The sequence below is a fragment of the Schistocerca nitens genome, chromosome 8, assembly GCF_023898315.1.
Source record: "Schistocerca nitens isolate TAMUIC-IGC-003100 chromosome 8, iqSchNite1.1, whole genome shotgun sequence".
NCBI classification, from domain to species: domain Eukaryota; kingdom Metazoa; phylum Arthropoda; class Insecta; order Orthoptera; family Acrididae; genus Schistocerca; species Schistocerca nitens.
The window spans coordinates 483,650,855-483,677,364 of record NC_064621.1 but is presented as its reverse complement, the minus strand read 5'-3'; the positions used below and the strand labels follow the sequence as shown (position 1 = coordinate 483,677,364).

Below are 26,510 nucleotides of genomic sequence, written 5' to 3'. Positions count from 1 at the left end.
GGCACATTAGGTCACGCAGTGTACCGTAAACCAACGCACACGGATTTATACTTACAGGCCACCAGCTGTCACCATCCTTCGCAATGAAGTGGCGTACTGAGGACGTTGGTCCACAGAGCACGAGCCATATCAGACTCAGACAGCTTATCCAATGAGCTACTCCATCTGCGTACCATTTTCCAACAAAATGGATATTCCGAACGGGAGATTCGCTGTGCCTTACAACCAAAGCGGGTTACCCAACGTGAGGAAGTGGAAGACGGCAAAGAACAAAGGGGAATGGTCATCTTGCCATACATCGGCGGTGTCTCTTCAAAAATAGGAAGACTATTGGAGAGGCATAAAGTTAAATGTGTATTTCGTCCGCCAGCAAAACTCGGAGCTCTCTTGGGCTCATCTAAGGACAGCCTTGGCCTAAGAAGACCCGGTGTTTACGAGATTCCTTGTAGCTGCGGCATGTCGTACATCGGACAAACCTGTCGCACTGTGGAAGAGAGATGCACTGAACACCGACGCTACACTCGTCTGGAGCAACCAGAAAAGTCTGCAGTGGCCGAGCATTGTCTCAGTACAGGACATTCTATGAATTATCAACATACAAAAATTCTCGCATCGACGAGTTCGTACTGGGACAGTGTTATTAAGGAAGCAGTGGAAATACGTAGCTCGACGAATCTTGTAAACAGAGACATGGGCTTTCAGCTTAGTTCAGCATGGGATCCTGCACTGGCCATACTGAAGTCGCTTCGAGCAGAGAGGAATACTATTGGTCATAAGACGGACGACGATTCGCTAGCAACATAAATATTCTGTTGACAACGGGAGGATAATCAAGGCGCCTACGTGGACGTGCAGTTTTGCTTGCGGCTTCCGACAGAGGTCGCTGGGGCGGCCGATGGCAGCGCAGAGTAACAGCGGCAGCCTCCGCCCTTGCGGCTTCCGACAGAGGTCGCTGGGGCTGCCGATGGCAGTGCAGAGCAGCGGCGGCAGCCTCCACGCGTGCGCCGAAGTATTTGGTCCTTCATCCTGTAGGTGGCGTCACTGTCCTTCCAGCTATTAGTTGATATCGTCGCTATTGGCCATCGAATTTGGCGCCTCCACGCATGCGCACTTCCTGCCTAAAACTGGCATAAATAGGGGGCCCTGGTGCTACCTTAGCAGTGTGTTCGTCGCACCTGAAGATGTCGGCCAGTTGCGCTGACGAAATATTGTGGAGTTTTCACTATAACATCCGACGTCTCGCCCGAGAACCATACATGCATTTTATTTATTGCTTCTTCTGTTGTAGCTCTATTAGGGTTCCTCGTGATGCTTGCATCATCAGTGAAGAGCACTATTTCTGCTTTATCAGTGTTAAGATGGTAGGTCATATACATATATACAGAACAGCAGGAGAGGTCCCAGAATTTAATTGTGTGGAACGCCAGTAGTAATTTGTTCCTACTCAAACAAAGATTCGTCATGAGAACTACATGAGCTATCATCTAACATGACACTTTGCGTCCTGGAAGTTAAATATTAAGTGAACCAATTACTCATTGCTGCTCAAAAGACAAACTTTAAGCTTCTCCTTAAGAATGTTGTGATTTCCACAGTCAAATGCCTTGGACAGATCACAACCCTGGTAGAAGATATCTTGTCATTCAAGATATTTTAATGCACTGTCAGTGAGATTATAGGTGGCATGTTCAGTGGAGATGCCTCCTGACATTCAAATAATGACTGATTCAAAATCTTATATAACTTTTCCAAAACTTTTGAGGAGGAGGGGGTCAACAGTGAAACAGGCGACAGTTATTAATATCTGCCCTACTGCTTTTCTCACAGGCGCATCTAAAATGGCATACTTTAATCTGTCTGGAAAGATATCCTGTGATGTAATTAATATAAGGCTGAGTGCAGTAGCTATAGTGTAAGAACATGCTTCTAATATTTTGCTTGAAATTTACTACCTCCATGAGAATGTTTTGTTGTATGAGAGTTACTTATTTTCCTGATTTCCCTGGAAGATACGTGCATGAACTGGAATTGATCGAGTGCTTGTGCTACTGATATATTGTAACCTCTTTTGTTTTTAGCTGATTGCACTGAGTTTAGAGAGTGGTTGCTGAAGAGGGTTGTTAAATGTTTGATGTCGTGGGCCATTTGGTGATTATCTTTCATTATTAAATCATCTTGTCCCCTGATAAACTTTCCCTTCTAACTACACACTATAATGCTTTGATTTTATTTTCATAATTATTAATCTACAACACAACATTCAAGATTTTTGATTCTTTTATAATTATTCTTAATAAATACCAATACCCTCCATAGCATGGAAGTGGTTACGCCTATGTGCTTATCCCAACCATTTCATATGGTGATATATGATACATGATACTGTGATGCCCTATACCATCTAAGGTTTCTTTGATAAACTACTGGTGTCTTATCTCACATTTTTCATTGAGAAACACATTTTGAAGCAAGAGGAATTTATTTAAAAATGTAATAAATTTAGAATTTACCATCCATTGCCTCAAATACCTCATTCCAGTTGATGCTTTGCAGGTTCCTCCTAAAAGTACATGTTGTGAGCTCACTGACAGTTCTAATGATTTTCCTGATTACACCTGATTTAGATTTGTTATGTTCTCTGCTGTGGATAATTTGCCAATATTTTAATACATTTAAAACCGAATGAACACTAGTAAGGACAAGATAGATTTCTACTGATTTGGTCCAATCTGCCAGAGCTGGCGGGCATGTGTGCATTAGGTGTGCTTACTTGTGTGAATGAATAAGGTGTGTGTGTGTGTGTGTGTGTGTGTGTGTGTGTGTGTGTGTGTGTGTGTGTGTGTGTGTGTGTTTCTGGTGAAGTCTGTGGCCAAAAGCTAATGTGTAAGTGTCTCAATCGTGCCTACCTGCAACTTAAAGTGTCATCTTTACGGTAAGTACCAATCTATCTTTTCCTTACCTTGTTGATATTCCAACCTGAAGTTTCCATAGTTTGAACACTATCTTTATTGACTATGTCCTCCTCATGTACATTCATGTTTCCTATTAAGGTGTATAATTCTGGTGGGAAAGTTTACAACTGAGGTTAGACTGGTAATTGTTAAGTAAAATTTCTATTTCCTGTTTTTGCTCAAACTCCTTCAAAAATTAATAATGGAATCACCTCAAATTATTATTTACCTCCTGACAGACAGGTGACACAATAGTGTTTCAAATGTTGCAAGAACTTATCAAAATTTACCAGTTTCAATCTGTAATTGTGCTGTGTAGGGAGAATGACTTTATATGCACATGCTTGTACATTTGTTGTTCTGTGCAAAAACTATATATATCCATAATTCTGAGCCTGCAATACTTTTTCACACACATCACTAGACCATGTTCCTCCATGCTACTGCTGCAATAGGAACACTTTGTGAGTAACATTGATCATTTTTATTCTATTTTGCTCAGAGAGTTGCACCAAGCAAGTCTTTGGATTGAAGACAAATCAACAACAATATTCCTGTATTTACAAACTGCTCAGACCGGTAAATATAACTAAATTCCCACACTTCCTACTTCATATAGATTATCAAATGTTATTTTAGGCCTCTAATATTCTGGTGCACAATACTGAAGTACTATACAATTTCGCTATTTCTGCATTATTTGGAATTTCAGTTATTTTAATATCTTTAAGTACTGCCTGTCTAGATATAGAGGTTAACCCCTCTTAAAAGTTATTACAGAACTTTTACCCTTCCCCCAATTCTTTTGACTAACAAATCTGTTGACCTATCTTTCCATTTCCCACTAAGCAAGCAGGCCATGCATCAAGTATTTTCACCTCATCAACTTCAACAGCTACAACACAAGCACTGTCTGAAGAATGCAGTAACCCTATCAATTCCCAATAACTTGCTGAACAGCTTTGTTAAGAAAAGGCTGATCTCTCCACTAAAGAACCTATACATAACTACATTTGTGTTCACACTTGCTGCTCCTAGTGTGTTCATGTTACTTCTGATGCTGTACCTCACATTCCTGGCTAAGATGCTGCCTGCTCCCAGCTGTCCATACCTGATCCTCCTCAATCAAATTTATTTTTAATGCTTTATGGTCCTTTTATGACTTGGCCATAGCACACATTAGATTTCACATAAATTGCGATCTGGAATCCTGAACCCAACCTTCTTGTTGCTTGGACTACACCCTTCAAAAATGGTTCAAATGGCTCTGAGCACTATGGGACTCAACTGCTGAGGTCATAAGTCCCCTAGAACTTAGAACTACCTAAACCCAACTAACCTAAGGACAACACACACATCCATGCCCGAGGCAGGATTCGAACCTGCGACCGTAGCGGTCGCGCGGTTCCAGACTGTAGCGCCAGAACCGCTCGGCCACTAGCGGCCGGCGACTACACCCTTCTCATGAATGCTACCAAGGAGCAAGACTTATTTTGTGTCTGACTTTATTTCTGATTCACATAAAATCCTCTTCCTACCATTCTGCTGCACCCTGCTTTTATCTACTGCTCTTATCAGTTTCATTTGTTTCTTTACCTATCTCTCTTAGTAATTACCAAGTCACACCTCTTCTTTGCTTCTTGAGTGACCCGTAGTATTTGGATGTGTTTCGTATTAAAATTCCTTGTATCACTGCTGTTAATTCATAGCTGGTAATACATACTTATAGAAACTAAGCCTTCCTGGCACATTGGGAGCTTAGTTTTGAAAACTCTACTGAGATATTAAAAGCACTCTTCTGTTTATTTCTACTGCTGTCCAGACCTAAACACAAAACGCTCACAAACTGCTTCTATTGACTTCACTGTTTGTACCATTTTCTTTGTGACCTGCTTATCTAACATTATTTTAGTATTACATATAACAATTTATTTTCAGATCTACTTTCAAACTTGCTCTATTGCTATCTTGAAACAAAGAACATGAATGATTAAAATTATATTTAACTATCTCATTTATAATTGTAATTTGTATAAAATTCTAATGACAATACTACACAGAGGTTAATTAATTTGTTGTAAGTAAAGTCTTACTAACTGGCAGATTACAGACTCAGCACTGGGAAAAACCATCATTCTTGAATCAGGTGACTATATTTCATCCCGATGTCTCACCTTCTTTGAGTTTATGTGATGAGTTACTCAAACCAAATATATTTAGCTGGTCACTGTAGGAACCATTAAAATCAAGCCTGAAAATGATTATAGGTTGTGAAAAATGATGGTAACAATGAACATAAATTAATTTATATGTAGCACCAAACTAATAATGAATCATAGGAATCATGGTTATTAATGTCATTAATAAAATAATACGAATGTGGACAAGACTTTCAGAAATTCCAAATTTTCAAATTAAAATGTATGTTAAAATCTGATTCGTTTCCACATACTTTCACACATAACAATATAAAATTAACAACTGTTGACATAATCTCGACATAAAACATTGCTTTAAATATCAAGTTAATTTAATGTGCAAGAATTAAAATAATATAACAGGAAAAGTGCAGTTTGCTGCTCACTTACAAAGCCAGCAAATATTTTCCACTACAAAAGACAACTGTACATGCTTTTATGTAGCTGATTAGCTGGTTAAAAAAGGACACTTTGTAAAAACATTAAAGCCTTAACTGTAAAAATTTTTCTAAAATGCTTCACAACTCACCAAATTTTAATATGCACACTTTCCTTGTTTCATGAGCTACTATAAGGAGGCATGTCATCTCTTAAATAAACAACAGATCTCATGTCAAAATGTGGCATTGCCTCTGTTAATATATTGTATACTGATGGATGGTTGGATTGATGGGGTTAAAGGGATCAAACTACGAGGTCATTAAGCCCTTAATCCTTTGTGTGTCAAGCAGGGAATAGTCCCTAAGAGAGGAAGTGCACAGAATGCAAACCCAATGGACTCTACTGTACCCAAGAATCAAGAAAACCAAGAGATAGAAGCAATTAGAAGTGAGATTGGCAAAAGGGTGAAAGTGGGAGAACTGCCCCACCCAGAAAGCAGCTGGAATCCCCAGGACACACCCTCTGCATGCTACCAGTGCTTCTACACCCTACATTACCACAAGGAAACTAGCTACGCGGACAAGATAAAATCTCAAGAAAAAGAACAATGATAGTGAGTCTGTAAACCAATGACTGATGTAAAAGAGTAAGAGTAATTAAAATGATGAGAAAGGCAGGAGCCATCTAGCCCACCGAATATGGGCAGCCATGCACCCCTCGGGTCAGAACAGGTCACGGAGCACTCCTCTAATCTCTCAATCAGCCAATGAGGCTAATGTGTCCTATGTCACAGAGAGGAGTAAAAACTACTGTCACGGGTAAAACACAAAACAAAATCAGCTGCTGTTGCAGTGTCTGCTAGCACCAGAGATAGAGTGTCAGAAAGTTTAAAATTTCACCATAAGGTGGCCAAATTTGTCCGTAGGATGTGGGCCACCGTGAGATGAGCACTATACCGACATTGGTGTGAATCCTCACATCGGAGGATGTTGTCGTGGGTCAGCCAAGTATGGCCAATGTGAAGCTGACAGAGGACAGTGGATTCCCTGCAAGAAGCATGAAGGAAGACTACCACAAGATCATGGTTTCCTTTGTGATTCTCAGTTTATTTGGAGTAGCTAGGGCATACCAATCTGCATTCAAAGTCTCCAACAATCGTCAGAGTAGAGTTGACTGAAGGTCAAATTCTGGTAATCCCATCACCATACTTGGCATCCTGATAGCCAACTTTGTAAGCCAATCAGCATGTTCATTCACTGGGATCCCAATGTGACCAGGGATCCAACCTTACAGTGTGGTGAAGGTCATATAGGAGATCCTGGGTAGTCATAACTGATGGGTGTCTAGGGTAGCACTGGTCAACAGCCTGAAGACTACGCAAGTTGTCACTGCCGTTTACGAATGATTCACCAGTGGAAGAACAAAGGTGGCTGAGGGATCAAGCAATGGTCACCGATCCTGCTGTGAATATGCTGCAGCCATTCGGCAGCAAATGTCGCTCACTGTGTCTTGCATTTGTGTAGGCAAAACCGGTTTATCCATCAACCATACAGCCATCACTGTATACCACATCTGAGCCTGGAAATTTGTGAAGGACATTCAGGAACAGGTGGTGAAAAGCCTTCAACAAAGGAGAGGTTGAGGCAGCTTTGAGGGCAGGATGCACACCTTGGGGGCACACACAATTTCTCCCTAACAAGAGGTGACAGTGCGGAAAGATGGAGTTCACAACACAGACTCCGTATGCGAACTGTGATTGTGACTCCAGACCTCTGCTTCTGTTGTCGGAGGTAGATCTCCTACCAGGAAAAAGGACACAGTAGTTTGGATGCTCAGAGGAGCAGCGAATGTGCATTGCACAGTTAAGCAGCAACAATTGGAGCCTTATCTGTATGAGTGAGATGACAGCCTCTGCGATTAGGCTGTTCATAAGGTTGGTAAAAAGGGCACCGTTGCAAGTTGGACCCCACAATGGTGTATTTGGTCCAGCATCTACAATGCTGAAGGCGATGCTGACCCATATGCCAGGCTCCCACAATCAAGATAAGACAGGATCATAAGTTTGAAGTACCACAAAAGTACAGAGTGGTCTCCACACCACCTGGTGCTGCTGAGACAGCAAAGAGCATGTTTGCTTATGTTGGTGAAGATGATAAGCCATGTCAACCGAGCACTGAAGACCAACCCCATAAAAATGATAAGACTCCATCACATGGGGCACTTGGTCTTCGAGGTACAGTTCCGGTTAGGGAGGGATAGTATGATAGGGCGATGTACTTGAGGGCAATATTATGGAAATGGAAGAGGATGTAGATGAAGATGAAATGGGAGATACAATACTGCGTGAAGAGTTTGACAGAGCACCGAAAGATCTGAGTTGAAACAAGGCCCCAGGAGTAGACAACATTCCATTAGAACTACTGACGGCCTTGGGAGAGCCAGTCCTGACAAAATTCTACCATCTGGTGAGCAAGGTGTACGAGACAGGCGAAATACCCTCAGACTTCAAGGAGAATATAATAATTCCAATCCCAAAGAAAGCAGGTGTTGACAGATGTGAAAATTACCAAACTATCAGTTTAATAAGTCACAGCTGCAAAATACTAAAGCGAATTATTTACAGACGAATGGAAAAACTGGTAGAAGCCGACCTCTGGGAAGATCAGTTTGGATTCCGTAGAAATGTTGGAACATTTGAGGCAATACTGACCATACGACTTATCTTAGAAGAAAGGTTAAGGAAAGGCAAACCTACGTTTCTACCATTTGTAGACTTAGAGAAAGCTTTTGACAATGTTGACTGGAATACTCTCTTTCAAATTCTAAAGGTGACAGGGGTAAAATACAGGGAGCGAAAGGCTATTTACAATTTGTACAGAAACCAGATGGCAGTTATAAGAGGCGAGGGGCATGAAAGGGAAGCAGTGGTTGCGAAGGGAGTGAGACAGGGTTGTAGCCTCTCCCTGATGTTATTCAATCTGTATATTGAGCAAGCAGTGGTTGCGAAGGGAGTGAGACAGGGTTGTAGCCTCTCCCTGATGTTATTCAATCTGTATATTGAGCAAGCAGTAAAGGAAACAAAAGAAAAATTTGGAGTAGGTATTAAAATCCAGGGAGAAGAAATAAAAACTTTGAGGTTCGCCGATGACATTGTAATTCTGTCAGAGACAGCAAAGGACTTGGAAGAGCAGTTGAACAGAATGGATAGCGCCTTGAAAGGAGGATATAAGATGAACATCAACAAAAGCAAAACTAGGATAATGGAATGTAGTCGAATTAAATCGGGCAATGCTGAGGGAATTAGATTAGGAAATGAGACGCTTAAAGTAATAAAGGAGTTTTGCTATTTGTGGAGCAAAATAACTGATGATGGTCGAAGTAGGGAGAGGATATAAAATGTAGACTGGCAATGGCAAGGAAAGCGTTTCTGGAGAAGAGAAATTTGTTAACATCGAGTACAGATTTAAGTATCAGGAAGTCGTTTCTGATAGCATTTTTATGGAGTGTAGCCATGTATGGAAGTGAAACATGGACGATAAATAGTTTGGACAAGAGAATAGAAGCTTTCGAAATGTGGTGCTACAGAAGAATGTTGAAGATTAGGTGGGTAGATCACATAACTAATGAGGAGGTATTGAATAGGATTGGGGAGAAGAGAAGTTTGTGGCACAACTTGACTAGAAGAAGGGATCGGTTGGTAGGACATGTCCTGAGGCATCAAGTGATCACAAATTTAGCATTGGAGGGCAGCGTGGAGGGTAAAAATCATAGAGGGAGACGAAGAGATGAATACACTAAGCAGATTCAGAAGGATGTAGGTTGCAGTAGGTACTGGGAGATGAAGGAGCTTGCACAGGATAGATTAGCATGGAGAGCTGCATCAAACCAGTCTCAGAACTGAAGACCACAACAACAACAACAACAGTATGATGGTGACAGATGGTGACACATGTCTCGGTGATGGAAAACCAGAAGCTACAGGCAAGAGCCCAGTATTGCATCTTTTGTTACGGCTCCCTATGGTCGACATTTAGCAGCAATCACAGTTGAGAAGCAATAGTAGATACAAAAGTCGTCAGTATACAGGGAGGGGGTACTAAATCACATAGCTGCTGCCAGACCATTGATTGCCACTAGAAAAATGGACACACTCAATAATGAGCCACATGGGACCCCATTCTCTTGTACATGGGGAGTATCGCAGGAAGCACCAATTTCAACCCAGAAAGTAAGGCAAGACAAGAAGTTCTGAATAAAATCAAGAGTTAGCCCCAGAGACCCCGCTCATGGAGGGTTGCATGGAAGTGGTGATGCATGGGGTGTCTCAAGTGCTGCGCAATTCAAAGAAGAGAGCAATAAGATGTTGAAGCCGGACAAAAGCTAACTGAATAGCAGTCACCAGGCAGACCAAATTGTCAGCAGTAAAATGGCATTAGCAAAAACTGCCCTGGAACAGAGCCAAAAGACCCCGAGACTTAAGGTACTAACATAGTCGTCAGCTCACCGTACATTCAAAAAAAATTGCAGAGTACATTTGTGAGGGAAATTGGAAGTTAGCTGCCCATCTGAATGGGGTGGTTACCTGGTTTCAGTACTGGGACAATCACACTTTCTTGCCACTGTGACGGGGACTTATCCTCACTCCAGATACAGGGGAATTGAATTGAATTTTATTTTATTTGATCCTGTAAGATTACATTGTGTACAGTAAATGTACTTGTAATATAGGACATGTCAAAGTATTACCGTTCATTATCACTTATTTTTCTACACCTTTAGCTTACATTTTTACATCATTGATAATGGATAACAGTAGATACAAATTTAATGGCATAAGTATTCTGCAACACTGTAAAACTCTTTTTCAATGAGTTAGTCTTTAAATTTCTTTGGAAAGTCATTGTGAAGTACACTATCTTTCAGGTTTTTAGGCAGACTTCTTAGTAGTCTGATACCAGAGTACTGGGGTCCTTTTCCTAGCATTGCCAGTCGGTGGGGTATGCTCCGTACTTCATTCTTCCTTCTTGTATTGTGGGTGTGTACACTAGCATTTGTAATCCAGTCTTCACTACCTTTTGTGATGTACATTACTGTTTTGTATATATACGATGAAAAAGTTAAGATACCTAAATTCTTGAAACAGTTTCTGCACATTTCAGAGGTCTTTCTTCTTAAAATGGTCCTAATTGCCTTTTTTTTTTTTTTTTTTTTTTTTTTTTTTTTTTTTAATGTGAACACTCGTTTTGTCTCTTGTTTGTTTGAGTTTCCCCACACAGTCACTCCATACTCTAAGTACGGTTCGAAAAGTCCATGATACACTGTACACAGAAGGTTCTTATCTGAATACTGTGATAGCTGCATCATTAAGAATATGACAGAGCTCAGTTTCTTACACAGACATTATTAATATGTTTTTTCCATTTCAGTTCATTATCCACACGAATACCTAAGAATCTAGCAGATTCTACTTCTTCCAGCCTTGTTCTATCAACCTCTAAATCCATGTCTACAGCCTTTCCCTTGTTTTTAAACACTGCATACATAGTCTTTTTTAGATTTATAACCAGTTCATTTTCCAACAGCCATTGAGCTGTGACATTTGCAGATATGTATGCTCTTCTCTCAAGCTGTTCCATATTTTGGGCTCTATTTAGTATTGTCATGTCATCAGCATACAATATTTTCTTTTCTTCCTCCTCAACACCTATATTGTTGAAAATTGCAAGGATGAGACATTAGCAATGCACTGATAAGTGTTTGAGAAGTTGGCTGTGCATATGGTCTGGCCTGAAGCCTTGTCAAGGCAAAGAGATAGAGCACTGAGGAATTCCCACTCACTAAACAGAACATTAAGAGGTTCCAGCTGATGTGTAGTAAATGGTAATTGAAGTTGCTCTACTTGTTGTTTGAGGACACGAATTGCACGCTAATAATTTTCAGATGCACAGGCTCGAGCATAACGAAAAGCAAAATGATTGGCAACAGCATCTGGATCAGTGTAGATATCAGCATTCACCAAGATATGAGGTACACCTGCAGCAATGGCATCAAATTTTTGCCCAAATCTGCAAAGGAGGGGTACATGGTCCAATGGTAGCAACAAACCACTTCCAGCATTATCGTTTCTGTTGTTTTATTAGGTGGTGGACCTGGGCACAGAACTGTTTAAAGGCAATGAGGTATTCCATTGACGGATGTTGATTATGGCATTGGGTCCGCCTCCATCTCTAATGGCCACAGCAATCTCGGGGGTCCATCGAGGTACTGTCTTCCAACGGGGGGACCCCAAGGAAGATGAGATAGCTGAGTCAGCTGCCAATAGAATAGCTGCAGTTGTGCTTTGGATAACTGCATTGATACCTCCTTGTGGCTGGGTGCAAAGGGCGATGGCGGTGGTGAAAGCATCCCAATCAGCTTTGGAGAGACACCTGGATACACAGCCGAGTGACAGTGAGGGAGTGCAAAACATCAGAAAATGAAGATTTGGGCTGCAAATAGAAAAGTCACTAGCCGAGTAAGACTCATATGGCACACTGATGTGTGCAGGAACACCAGTATACAAGAGGCAAGGATTGAGCTTTGGGAGCAAGTTTTCGGTAGCTTTACTGCAGCCAGTGGTCATAGTTTCACCCCCCCCCCCCCCCCCCAAACACACACAAAAAAGATATGGGGCATTTAAGTCACTCCATATTAGGAGGGGGCAGGGGGGGGGGGGCGCTGAGAAAACTGTGCAAAGCGTACTAGGACAATTCATCATTGAAAGAGAGATACACGTTACAGATGGTAAATTCCACAGACGTCTTCACTCGAATAGCCACAGCCTCCAAAGTCATGTTGTGTGGCATGTGTTTGCTGTAGACAGAGTACAGAATGTATGTGCAAACACAACCTGATGCTCTTTCAAAGTTAGTGCAGTTTTTAAAATAGCCCCAATAACCATGGAGGGCAGGGGCCCGCATCACTGGTAAACAAGTTTCCTGGGGGCAAAACAAAAAACAGGGGAAGTGAACCAAGGATGTCTCAGCTCAGCCAAGTAGCAGAAAATACGGCTACAGTTCCACTGGAGGATCATGTTATCTGTATCATGTGGGGGCGTGTGGGGACCAAGGATGCAGGCCATGCTTCAGTGCCACCCACTAACACTGGTTGTGAAGATACATCATTAATACACATTTCTTCCAGATCAGGGTGTGTGGGGAAGGGGGAGGGGGACATATAGGCCACCAGCAACACCGCCTCCCTGGGATGCAGAGGCAGAACACGCGGGGTTGGGCAACAGGGGCTGCAAGAGCTTAAGGGCTTGTCTGCCCCCGATTCTGGGACAGAGAAGAAATGCAAAGTCCTATGACCTGCAACCTGTGGCTCCTTCAGCCTCTGGCTGGTATACAGTTGCAGATCAGCAGACTCCTGGGAAGGGAGCATCCCAAGGGACTCTACCTGGTAAGGAGTGAAAGGAGGGCTTTCCTTCTCTGGTTGGGGGTTGGGGACTGATGTCCCAGATAGGGAGTTGACACTCCCAAAGCAGGACGAGGACCCCCAACCACCAGAGGAGCAGGTGTAGTCACGTGGCACTGAGGGCCAGACAAAGAAGCCATGGAGAGTGATAGCACAGTCACTTCAGTGGACGATGTCATCGTAGCGGCAGCATACGTCATTGTCATATGTGTAAGATGTAGGCAATGACGTTTGCTCTTAACCTCTCGATATGTAAGGCAATGAAGGGTCTTGTTTTCCTGGGTTTTCTTTTTGCATTCGCATTTGACAATGGTGCAGTCTGCTGAAAAGAGGGAATTGTGTTCCCCCATAGTTTACAGAGAGAGGAGGGGGGCCACAAGGAGCGATGTGTGCAACTGACTGCCACAGTCCCTACAGACTGAGCTGCCATAGCAATGCAAAGACATGTGTCCAAATCACCTACTTTGTAGCACTGCATAGGAGGAGGGATATAAAGCCTGACATCACAGTGATACACCATCACCTTGACATTCTGAAGTGACAAGTTACTTTCGAAGGCCAAGATAAACGCTCCAGTATCCACTCTGTTGTCTTTTCATTCTCACTGGAGATGATGTACCACTCCATGTCAGCGGGGAGTACATCACGAGTCTTTAAAAGGAGATCTCAGTGGAAAAAGATACCCTGTACCATGTTGTTGTTGTTGTTGTTGTTATAGTATTGTTGGGAACTTACAGTGACAGGAATATCACCCAGCTCGTTGCAGGTGGGCAGTGCCAGTAACTGAGCAGGGGAGGCCATTTTAAGCAGAATGGAACCACTTTCCATTTTTTTAAATTGGTGCCACTTCCCCAAACCTATCCCCAAGATGTTCAATGAAGAACAAAGGCTTTGTAGTAAAAAAGGAATCCCTGTCATCCTAAAACAAACTAAGTATTGTGGGGGGAAGGGGCGGTGGGGGCGGGAGGATTTCTCATTTTGTCTCTGAGCCCTATGTTTCTCCCACGATGCCGCCAGGAAAGGGAACATTGCTGGGCATACCTCTCCACATTGCAATATGTCTTAGCTTCAGAAGAGACTGCTGGAGTTGTGCCACCACCAGCGAGAGAAAGTTTAATTCACTTCATGCGCAAATCTTCCGCCATGGTATGACCACTCCAAATGGGGGCTCTCCCTATGGACATAACAGCAATGGTTACCTGTGTAGTAAACCATCACCCAGAGTCCCTGTGCCCCAGCCATGATGGGCACATACTCCTTGGCTTGCATGTCGAGTTTCCAGCTCAGGCACCAACAGTGTGGATCCCTGTGTGGTCAAGGGCAAGGGGCTACCATCCTGCAGGTAATGGACAACCTCCCCACCCCCCCTCCACCCCCACCCCACCCCCCGCCACAACAACGGACTGGCTGTACTGTTGCAAGAAAGAACGGTGCAAAGAGAGAAAGGCACAAAGGTGGAATATATGCCACACTGGGCGACCTTTCGTGCACAATCCACATTTCTGTAAAATTTAGAAAAGCAGAATCAAATCAAACCCAAGAATGTGACCATATCATTGATAATGAAAAAGGGTAGAAAGCCACAAGGTAAGAAAATGAATTTCCAAAACACAAAACAGATCCAAGCACAATTGGCACCAAGAAGACCATCCACTGAAAATGTAGAAAGGAAAAAAGAGTAGCAGAAAGAACAACTTGCAGCATGGAAATGGAAGTAGCACTGCAAGAGCTGGGGCCCCATGGTGGCCAGGCACATACGCACAGAAGAGATGTGAGCCCCCTGGGGGACATGTAACATATTGAAACTTTATGTCACAGACAGAAATTCTCTTCCACTGGAGCAAAAAGAAATGTCTCACAGGTCATCCCACGTGGAAATCATCTAGTTGTTTCACTGTTCCTGGAGGCAAAAGGGGTGTATATGTGTGAGTTGGAGATCAAGTTCTCACCTTTTTTTATTATTTTTTATGTACATATCAGGGTCTGCAGGAGTATTCAAGCCACTGCTGCTTGGTCTGAACAAATTTTGAGAGAGTATATGAATAAGCAACACATTATAGGAAAGAAGTTCTCAACTACTATGAGGAGAAGAATTGTGCCACAAGAAACCTTTCTACTTGGATCTGAATACTTAGGGTTTATCACTCAAGTTTTTCAGTTCAGCTGTAAGCCTACTGAAAATGAAACCTGCAGAATAGTGTACACATTTCTGTATACTGTTTAAGGAAGTACGAGGGTTGTTTTTTAAGTAAGGGCCGTTCGCGCGTATAGTCCCGTAGTTCGCGCGGACGCCGCAACAAGCCACCGAACCACTAGCCGGCATCCTTCCCGTTCACACTGATGCAAGTTGCAGCTCTGTAGCTGATGTGTATGCATCGCTGTGCTACTTTATAATGTTTACGATTATTGAATCGCCCGCCGCATGTGAGATACGGTCAGTGATACGTTTTTTGACCGCGAGAAGCCTATCAGCTGCAGAAATTCATCGTCAGTTAACAGAAGTTAATGGCTTGAATGCAATGAGTGAAGGTAAAGTGCGTCAATGGGTTAGAGAGTTTAAAAATGGCCGTCAAAACGTCCATGACGAAGAACGCTCAGGCCGGCCCTCTGTGATCACTGATGATTTGGTGGCTGCAGTCGAAACAAAGATTCGTGAGGACAGAAGATTCACAATTTCCACTCTTTCTTTGGAATTTCCACAAGTTCCAAGATCGGTTTTGTACAAAATTGTGTCTGAAAACCTAAACTTTAAGAAACTGTGTTCTCGGTGGGTACCCAGACTCCTCACAGAGGACCACAAAGGCAAGAGATTTGCCACTTCATTGGACTTTTTGATTCATTACGAGGAAGAAGGAGATGACATGTTGAGTTGAATTGTCACTGGAGATGAAACATGGGTATCCCATATCACTCCCGAAAGCAAGCGACAATCGATGGAATGGCGACACACAACCTCACCCGTCAAGGTCAAAGCCAAATAGACGCTGTCAAAGCGCAAGATTTGGCAACTGTGTTCTGGGACCGGCACGGTGTTTTGCTAGTGGACTTTATGCCACGAGGAACGACAATCAACTCAGATGCCTACTGTGCAACTCTAAAGAAGCTCCGCAGAGCAATTCGAAACAAAAGGCGCGGCATGCTGACAAAAGGAGTTTTGCTCCTGCACGATAACGCTAGGCCTCACATCTCTCAAAAGACTCGGGATTTGATTGATTCTTTTGGCTGGGAAGTTTTGGACCATGCACCATACAGCCCCGACCTTGCTCCTAGCGATTTTCACATTTTCCGGTACCTGAAACACCATTTGGGCGGGCAGCGCTTCAATGACGACGATGAAGTGAAAGCAGCCGTGAACTCTTGGCTGTCGGAGCAGGCGACCGAATTCTTTGAAGAGGGGATTAAAAACTTAGTTGTACGGTATGACAAGTGCTTAAATAAAAAGGCAACTACGTAGAAAAATAGGTAACAGTGTAGAATCAGAAAATAAAAGTTTTTTTTACAAAAGTATTTGTATCTTTTTTTAAAAATAAAAACGGCCCTTACTTAAAAAAACAACCCTCGTATTATCCAAGTGTACACCATTTTTCCATCTAGTGTTCACTGAATGTTTCCTCCGAGTGAGTCTATACTTTCAGTAGCATTTCTCATGATGGATGTATTTATAGGGACTGCAGAGTTAGAATTCATACACCTGTGCAACAGCCTACAAGAATTTTGCAAAATGACAATGCTGATCAGTCTGCCTGCTCTTTTCTGAGTTAAGAAGAGTCTTGGTGAGCCCAAAGAGCTGCCCCAAAATGTATATCATCATACAGAATAGAGTGAAAGTAAGCAAAGTAAACAATCCAATTCATTTCTGTGTCAGAGGCAGTGGCCATCCATTCTTATACTGAAGACAGCAGAATTCAGTTTCAGCAGAAGATCTTCAATGTCACAATTCCAAGAAAATCTTCCATCTACCCTCACACACAGAAATTTAAAATGGTCTGTTTCCCTGTTGTTAAGCGTTAATCTGGTCTCTGGAACCCATGTGCCGATGATACTGACTACCTTATTGTAACTGGATAAAGCTACTCATCAAGCGGTGGCAGAAAAAAAATAGGTAAAAGTTAACAAAATGGGGGGGGGGGGGGGCTTTCAGAGCCAGTGGCTCCTCCTCCTGGCAGCAGGGTTGAAGGTGAAGGAAGAGGGATAACAGAAAAGGAATGGCAAGGTTTCCTTCATCCCTCTCCCTTCCCATCAGCTCTTGTGCCAGAAGATGGAGCCAATGGCTCCAAAAACTTGCATGTTTCGTTAACTTTTGTGTGTTTTCTCCTACTTCCGTTTCGTAAGTAGATTTTTTGTTTATGCAATTATATTGCATTTTCAGAAAATTATTATTTTATTTTCCTACCTCATTACCCAATCATTTACATTATGTTCAATGTCTTTCATAACAACACTTGTGTCCTCTGCAAACAGAAATGTTTTATGGCAGTTGACATATATCAAGAAAAGCAGTGGACCCAGAACAGAAGCCTATGGCGGGCGGGCGGGCGGGCGGGCGGGCGCACACACACACACACACACACACACACACACACACACACACACACACACACACACACACACACACAAGATCAGAGTAAAACAATCTTAATTTAACCTTAACCTCATTCTGGAATCGTAAGTTATCTGGTGATAACATGGTCATCAAAATGTTTAGTGGTGTTAAAAGTGACTGAAGTAGTGAACAAATAATTTTTATGTATTACCTAATAGTCACAGCCATTAACTAGCAGTCCATTGTAAACAACATATTTGTTTGTGAAATATGATACAGGAAAATACTAACCTGTACATCAGATTGATAAGTTTTTCATTGTTGTTGTCACGAGGAAGCTCACGAATACCATCCAGCAGTCCAGAAAAGAGACTGGTGAATTTTAGGTTGAACTTTGCCACATTCTGCTCAAAACTTTCACTCTCACCAACTGTTGAATCATTTGTTGGAATTTCCAAGGACTATAAAAATGGAATTGATATTGCAATACACTGAAACTTTCACACTAGATCAATATATATTTAACACACATAGTAAACACTTAGTCACATCCAGTTGTAAATCACACAATCACACGAAGCATACATGATAACTGTGACAGTCTAGAAAAACATTAACCCTACATTCAATGCAAAGAACTATTCAATGAGTCACAGGACACAATATGAGAACCAAAATGTGGCTGGGAATGAAAAACAATGACATTTCTCAGCATCTATTGTCTTTATTGTATTTCTGTTTACACAGAGGAATACTGGCAGTTACATGACTTCTATGTGAGCAACAATGGTACTACAGTCTATGCCTAAACAATACTCAATCTTTTAAGTGTTCACCTCCAAGCATATAGCCAAGTTGTTGTTTCCAGTTTTGCACAATATTTCGAACACTGGCCCAATCATCATCTTCAGGTGCTGCGAATTGTGCTGTAACGTGTCCGCTCTGCCTGGACTCCAATTAAGACTGTGAACTATTGATGGTATTGTGCTGCTATTTACTGCTGATTGTGAGTTCAGCTCCCAATGCCCACTAAACCCTACGATGATATTCTGTTTTTCAAAGTCTGCATTCATAGTCAATGAAACACACATTCTTTCAGCTATGCCCAGCTCTACTGGATGTGATGGCAGTAAGATCTTAATGAATTGAGTGCCGGACCCCAAGCCTTGTTTAAACTGAAATCTCCATGCATTGGTATTAGGTTTCTCAACATCTTTATTTCAAATAATCATGTTGTCCCAGAAACTTGGCATCTTCACGATGACACTAGTCTCAGCATATTTCATTTCATGACTATATTTAAAGCAGTGCTTGGTGACGACTAATTCACTTGATAGTTTTAGTCAGGTGTCTCACTAACGTTCCTCACATCTCTCCTCCACTGCGCTAACAGTCTGCGCCATGTAAGACATATCACATTCACATGGAAAGTAATTGGCATCATTAATCAATCATGCTGACACTGTAAAGCATCAATGTTGTGACCATTCTCCTTAAATTTGAAGTGGTGGCCATGCAAGTGCTATGGCAGTTGTGATGCCCCTAAAACCAATCCATCTCTCTCATTCTAGCTATTACTACAGGAAGAGAGTGTGTTACTGTAGTGTGGAGAACTTCTATGCAGTGCAGAAAGTAGATCCTGGTGGCAACTGTGGAAATTGCAAAATCGTCTGTCAGTGCTAAGAACATAATTTATAATGTAGGCCTCTGGACATGGGATAATGGCCTCATGATGCCAATTTTCAACATACAGCATAAGAGATTCAACACTGTACTATTCACTTTAGCCCAAAGAATGTCAAATGATGGCACATGAGTGTTCCAAAATGTGTTGTCCTTTTTTCTTTCTCTAAAACTGTCACTAAGGTTTGTTTACTCCCCATTTTCACACACTGTGATAGCTAATAACATGAACTGGAGGACAAACGTACGTATGTACGTACATACATACATACATACATACATACATATATAGACACACATGTTCCTGATCAGTTGAATAAGAATAAGATCTCTAAATTTGTATGGAGTCAAAATAACAATAATTGCAAAAGTGATCAACTGCAGTAATCATATTAACACCTAAAACTGAATTCCACTGTAGTAGAGTGTTCAGTGTAAGCCTATAATGGAGAAAAGTGATTAACTTCATTTATGCCAAGCACTGTGCCTTCCCTTGAAATGAAAACTTCCTTGCACTCTTCTTGTCTCTAATCAACTGAAATGAACAACTACATTCCTTGTAGTCCTTATATGAAAGAGTGCATTGTTTCTGTGCTAGCACCTGACAAAATATAACATAGATACTGATTTAAGAGATACATATCACTGTTTTTCATTAATCATTTCCCAGACACCCAGTCATGAAAGACACTATGTTACTACAGAAAGTGTGATTAAAAAAAGTGAATAACTTTATTAGAAACAAAGTAATAAGCTTACATGGATTTTGATTTAATCTCCTTCAAAGCACTGTCATTGGCTAACAATGCACTTATCCCACTGTTGAGTCCACGACTGGAAGCATTTTTGGAAGGCTTCTTTTGAAAGGCCATTCAGCCGCTATGTCGTGGCCCTCTCACTGTCAAAAATGGTTTTAATTTTTGGGAAGAGCCAGAAGTCGCATAGTGTTAAATCTGGTGAGTAAGGTAGATGTGGACAGATGGAACACCTTTTCTGGCAAAGAACTCGCAAATCAAATGCGTGGTGTGACATGGCACATTGTCGTGGCTGAGAAGGAAGCCACTGGCACTTTTTCTGGTCTTTTTCTTTGTATATCATTTTGTGAGCACTGCAGTATGCCCCTGTAAAATTTAGTATTTACAGTTGTTCCCCTTGGAACATGATATGTTCATTATTCACTGACAGAATAACATAACACTGTGCCATCACAGCTATGAAGCAAAATAAAAAATCCATTGCTACACCCATTAATTGGCAATGATTCTAATCAAAAGTGGTATTAAACAAATATCAGCTACTATTTAGCTTTGAAAAAGCTCACTCATAATGAAAAATGAAGTGAAAATGTAATATTAAGAGAAGACCAATTCTGTGCGAAATGAAGAGAAGGTGACACACATAGTGTTAACAAGTGCTGAACAATTTTAACAGACTAGTAACTAGTCAATGTTTTATTTCATTCAGTTTATGCTGTTCAGAAACAGTTGAAAACATGTGCAGAGAACAAAAACAATGGAAGCAGTAATAACAACTCACAGTACACACTATCAGATACAAGGACGTGTGTGTGCCTCGCCTGTGTGTGTGTGTGGGGGGGGGGGCAGGGAGGAGAGGAAGAGTGGGAGTGGGGGAGGGGGAGGGGGAGGAGAGAGGGGAGAGAAAGGGGGAGAGGGGGAGGGAGAGGGGAGGGGGAGGGGAGGGGGAGGAGGGAAAGGAGGAGGGGTTGGAGAGGGCGAGGGAGGGGAAGGAGGGGAGGAGGGGTTGGAGAGGGCGAGGGAGGGGAAGGAGGGAAGGAGGGGGAGGGTGGGGGAAGGAGGGGGAGGGTGGGGGAAGGAGGGGGAGGGTGGGGGGAAGGACGGGGAGGGTGGGGGAAGGACGGGGAGGGTGGGGGAAGGACGGGGAGGGTGGGGGAAGGAGGGGGGGTGGGGGAAGGAGGGGGGGTGGGGGAATGAGGGGGAGGGAGGGGGATGGGGGAGAGAGAGAGGGAGGGAGGGGGATGGGGGAGAGAGAGAGGGAGGGAGGGGGATGGGGGAGAGAGAGAGAGAGAGAGAGAGAGAGAGAGAGAGAGAGAGCACTTAGCAAAAAGGAAATTTAAATCCTTGTGTTGGGTAAACACCACATCACATTATATCAGTTGAGATGACACAGTTATTAATATGAAAAATATTGTAGAAGCTATCATGACTCAGTAACATAAAGAGGTGGTATTGATAATTCTGAGATTCCAGAAGTAACAGTAGTCAAATTGTAAAAACTTATTTTAGTTATGAAAAACTGAAATGTACTTAGAGAAAATGGTGCAGCTATGTGAATTATTAAAACTGGAAGAAAATAATGCAAAAGAAACATTTACACAGAATATCTACTGAGGCAGACAGTGCTCCAAGAAGGGAATAATACTGTAGTTACTGTGCTTGACAAGAAACAAAAACTGTACATCTGTCATCCCCCTCCCTGAAACACAAAGTCATCCACTAAAGTTAATCATCAGATGTATGGCATAAACGCCAAGTTTGAATTAAGCAAAAGAACAATGTTGCTTTACAAGGAGGCCATTTGAATCATGAATTAATTATAGAACAGTGATGAAAATATGAATCACCATTTCTCTTGGGATCCATAGATTTTTGAGAAAGCCTGTACTAACAGCCATTGAGAAACAAGGCACTGATTCAAACTTTGTTAAAATACTGCAGAACATATACAACAATGCTACAGCTTCCAGTGCACTTCATTAAGATAGCAGAAAATTCGTAACTGAAGGAAGAGCTAGGCAAGGAAATTCCATACCAAGAAAACTATTTTCAGCAGTGATGGACAAAGTCTTTAGGTTCCTTAACTATGAAAATAAAAGAATGTGTTTTAACGGCACTTAGGTAAACCACCTTTGTTTAGGTTGTGACAATACAGTGTCTTCACTGCAGATAACTTCAACAATGACTAAAAGAACATTATAATGCAAGTATGAAAGTGGACTAAAATAATGTTTAACAACACATTGGAAAGAAAACTGCAGATTTTTTATTTTAAGGTGGCAACTCCAAAATGTGTGTTTCCATTAGTTACACTAATGTATTTTAATGTGTGATGTATGATGGTAAAGTGGCAAAGCTGACATGTGTTGCTTGCACGTTTTTCCATTTTATGCATGGACTTAACATATGCACTGTGCCTATACCTGCTACATCATAACATGTTGTATGCATAATGATCTTTATTGTGATGTAGCTTGAAAATACTCAAGGGAGCGAAATTAGCTTATTGCTAAATAATGAAATAAGGTGTTTATTTTTCCATTGTTAAGAAGAAAATGTCAGTGGAGGAAAATGGCATCCTGTAAGTCCTTCAAGGAAGTCGAAAGTAGTTGTCAATATGAATTTTATTGTTTATTGTTCCCGTCTGGAACTTAAGTGTCTTCTTTACAGTATGTAGCAATATATCTTTTCCTATATTGTTGATACACCTACCTAGAGTTTCCATTGTTTGGTTTTAAATTTTTAGCGAAGGTTCCACCTTGAACAAACAATTTTTTCTTTTGCTCAAGGTGGAACCCATCCAAAAACAAATTTCTTTGCAAACAAATATGGACAGAAGAATGAGCTTCTACCTAGCTGTTGAGGTTGTGTTAAGAACAACAACTGGGCAGTTAGTCAAAGAAAGAAATGGAAGTGTAAATATTATTTGTAGTGTGTGGTTTTTTTTTTTTTTTTTTTTTTTGGGGGGGGGGGGGGGGTTATAATAAATAGAGTTTTCAAACCTATGTTTCCAGTGCGTTAGAAAGAGAAAGTTTACAGTCAGTGTTTACAGCCAATTTTAACTTATGCTGGTAAGACAGATTTTCAGTGCAAAAACTATTCAAATACTGAGAGTAAGTATGTGAGCAATGAAGAGATTCATCTTAGATGTTACTAGGAGAGGCAGGAAAATGAAGAAACAGATCAGGGCAAATGCTACAACAGAAGACAATGAGGAATGGGTGTAGCAGTTAACAACCACCTTACAACATGCTAAGCACATCCTGTAGATATTAAGTGTTATCACCAGTTTTTACCTCAATCTGTACAAAATTTAGAATAACTCTAAAGTGAATAAAGTTATGCTCAAGTGAAAGACGCCACTGTTTTTTCACATTTGATTCTCTATCTATTTGATACGTCACATGACTCCATTCCATTTGAAAATTACAAGCTGTATCGAAGATGGTGACTTAAAAGATGGTTGATAACGGCCTTACAGTGTGTAAACTTTTAGATGGCAGACCTCTCCCTAGTCCTGAATCGTTAGAAGTCAGTAAACGTCGGGAGGCTTCGGTAGGCACGCAGTTTCGACTGCTGCCAACATTACGTAGCCGACTGTGTTGTACAAGGTAGCCATTGTCATCTGCTTCGTTATTGTTTTACGCTGTACTGTTCTGCGTGTTTTTATTGTGCAGTTGTGCTAAACATTATCAAAATGAGTGAAGAGGCAGTTGCTGGCCCATCTCGGGAGTCGCCAACAACCCCTACCGGTAGGCCTACGGTTAGAAGGAAACCAGTATTACGTAGCAATGCTCGCAAAATTATATTGCGTGTGATTGAATTCTGCGAAAGGGAAAGGGAGCAGAAAAAATTGCTTCACCCCATTTACAAATCTTCAGTGAGAGCTGCTACATACACAGGACAAAGCATGCGTAGCACTGGAAGATTACGCCCATGGTTTTATACACTTTTTTTAACACGTTTGCGAAACGTGTTGCGAATAGTGTTAGTAGTGAAGAAATAACAGAACAAAACGTCATGACTGACGGGGCACTTTTTCACGCATCTCGATGTTTACCACGTCATATCTCCTGAATTATGAATTATATGTCGTAAAGAGACATAAATTTGCCGGCGCATTTACTGATATATGTGGATACTGTATGCGAAATATGTTGCGATTAGAGTTAATAGTAACGAAATAATACATTAAAACGTCATGCCTACTGCGGCATATTTACGGTATGCACTGAGAAAATGTAGTAAGCGACAACCATTTTTCCTTTCATTATTTTGTGGGGGGTGTCAGCGAGAATAATTTTCGTAGAAGTTTGAAATTGTATGTAACGTTTGTTGCTAGTCGCTAAGTGCTCTCATTCTTAAATAGTGGATGCATAAATCTGGGTATTTTCCCACGGTGGCATCTCATTGTTTATGACGTCATATCTCCTCAAGAATGTGTCTTATTTCTTTTTTTTCGGCTAGGAACCTTCATGGGCGTATGGAGAACAAATCACCAAAATTTCATCGCAATCGGATGAATGGTTTGGGAACGCACAGAGGGCAGATATACATACATTCATTTCTATATATAGAGATTGACAGTTACGTTATACTATATGACCTGTTTAAGTATATTTAAATTTTATAATTAATAGTATAACATTGCAGGGAATGAAATAAAATTGCGAGCAGTGGGAAACGAATGCGGATGCGCTGCATGACAAGCCTTTACCTAATTGATTGCGCTACGCATGTGACACTGACGTTACTGTTAAACACTGTCCATTACTCTTCTCGGGCGTTCGGAGAACAACTCACCAAAGTTTCATTGCAATCGGATGAATGGTTTGTGAGCGCATAGTATACAAACATACACACACACATATATATATATATATATATATATATATATATATATATATATATATATATATATATATATATATATATATTAATGTACATGACGATTTCAGTTTCGTTTACGAACAACATTTAAAGTGAGTTTTACTTCCAAGCCTTTCGTCTGCTTTCGTGTAAGCATGACGCGCAATTTGTAGTGCCAGCACTGCAACTGGTAGACGTGCCTTGTCCCCCCCGCCAACGGCTCCTGTCCCCTCGCCAGCCAATGCTTGTTTCCTCCTCTCCCCGCACTCCCCACACAACTCAGCCGTCTTACAGTTAACACACTGTACGAGTTTTCTTCCTCCTCTCATATCATACAACTTCACTTTAAATTTTTGTTTATCCATCTGTTTTAGAGGGTGGTTCCACACCTATAAATCAATGTATAGCGTAGGATAAAACATGTACATAGACAAATTGAAGGTTGATGAACCAAGGAAGTTCTCCGATACATTCCATAAGATTAAAAATGATTGAGAATATGAAATAAAGAAATTAAGTTGCATGACTTTAGAAAAAATGGAAGAATGACATGGTTGCATATGAGCTAATACCATAATGAAACGAGAAGTCTGGTGGAAACCTTTTCTAGCAGTACATGTCAAATGGCTGATGATGAAAAACTAGGTATTAAATAGTCATCAGCACAATAAACCCCTTACACTTTTTCTAAAGACAGCAGCAATCGCAGCATCCTGTGCACATCTGCACATGATAAATTCCCAGCACATAACATTAGTGTGTGCAGTGAAAAGCTGGTGTGAACAACTGGATACCTTAATACTGATTGGTACTCTCAAAAAAGTACATCAAAGAAAATAATGCACACTAATGTGGGCTATGAAAGACCAGCAACTGACCAACAGATTCCTAATGAACACTAGTTCATTGCTGTCTAATTGTGTAGATGTGTGTGAACATGAGGTATACTCTGTCAAAAGCCAGACACACTTGTAACTGCACCTAGCTTGCAAGCACATCACAGTTCACCATTTTTTAGACTCCAGCATTATCTTCCGTACAGTGTACTTTGAGAAGGACTATCACGTTAGGTTTTATAATTGTTTGAATTGCAGTTAAGTTATTACAGAGTAAGAATAAAGTCATAAAATCTCACTGATTAACATCCCAGCATTCAAACATATATAAAGAGAAAGACATAGGAGACAAGGGCGGGAGGGAGGGAGGGAGGGAGGGAGGGAGGGAGGGAGGAGGAGGGATGGGGGAGGGAGGGGGGAGGGAGGGAGGGGGGAGAGAGAGAAGGAATGTATGTGCACACATGAGAATGTGTTATGGTATCAGGACGTGTGTCAGCCAAATCGCAGCACCTTGAACCCAGCAATCAATTCAAATCATTTCACTTAAGTCCCAATCATAGAATGAACTGACCAGTTCGCAAGGAGATCAACTAATCTATCAATTAACCATACCACTTTAAAATGGAGATGAAAATTGAGTGAGTACACTGTATCTTTGATAAAATAAAGAGTTATATAGCACATAATAATCTCCAATAATACATTAGCACACAAAATAAACCATATTTTTATGAAACACAAACATTAGTCACAGAGGAAATTCAAAATAAATGAATTTCCACAATCTGTCCCCATGACTGATGAAAATGTGTAATAATCCTGAAAAGCAAGTCATCAAT

General features: G+C 41.4%; 1 protein-coding gene across 3 annotated transcripts in view; it reads right to left on the bottom strand.

The window, feature by feature from the left end:
- Positions 1-4,733: 4,733 nt before the first annotated feature.
- LOC126199019 (gamma-tubulin complex component 2-like) overlaps positions 4,734-26,510 on the bottom strand; it is a 174,539-nt gene continuing 152,762 nt past the window's right edge. For all 3 annotated transcript variants that reach the window (XM_049935705.1, XM_049935706.1, XM_049935707.1), the window contains 2 exons: positions 17,820-17,989; positions 4,734-5,202 (listed from right to left, as the gene is read on the bottom strand). In XM_049935705.1, coding sequence (XP_049791662.1) covers positions 5,109-5,202; positions 17,820-17,989 — 264 coding nt within the window. In that variant the 3' untranslated portion in view covers positions 4,734-5,108. The remainder of the gene's footprint in view (positions 5,203-17,819; positions 17,990-26,510) is intronic.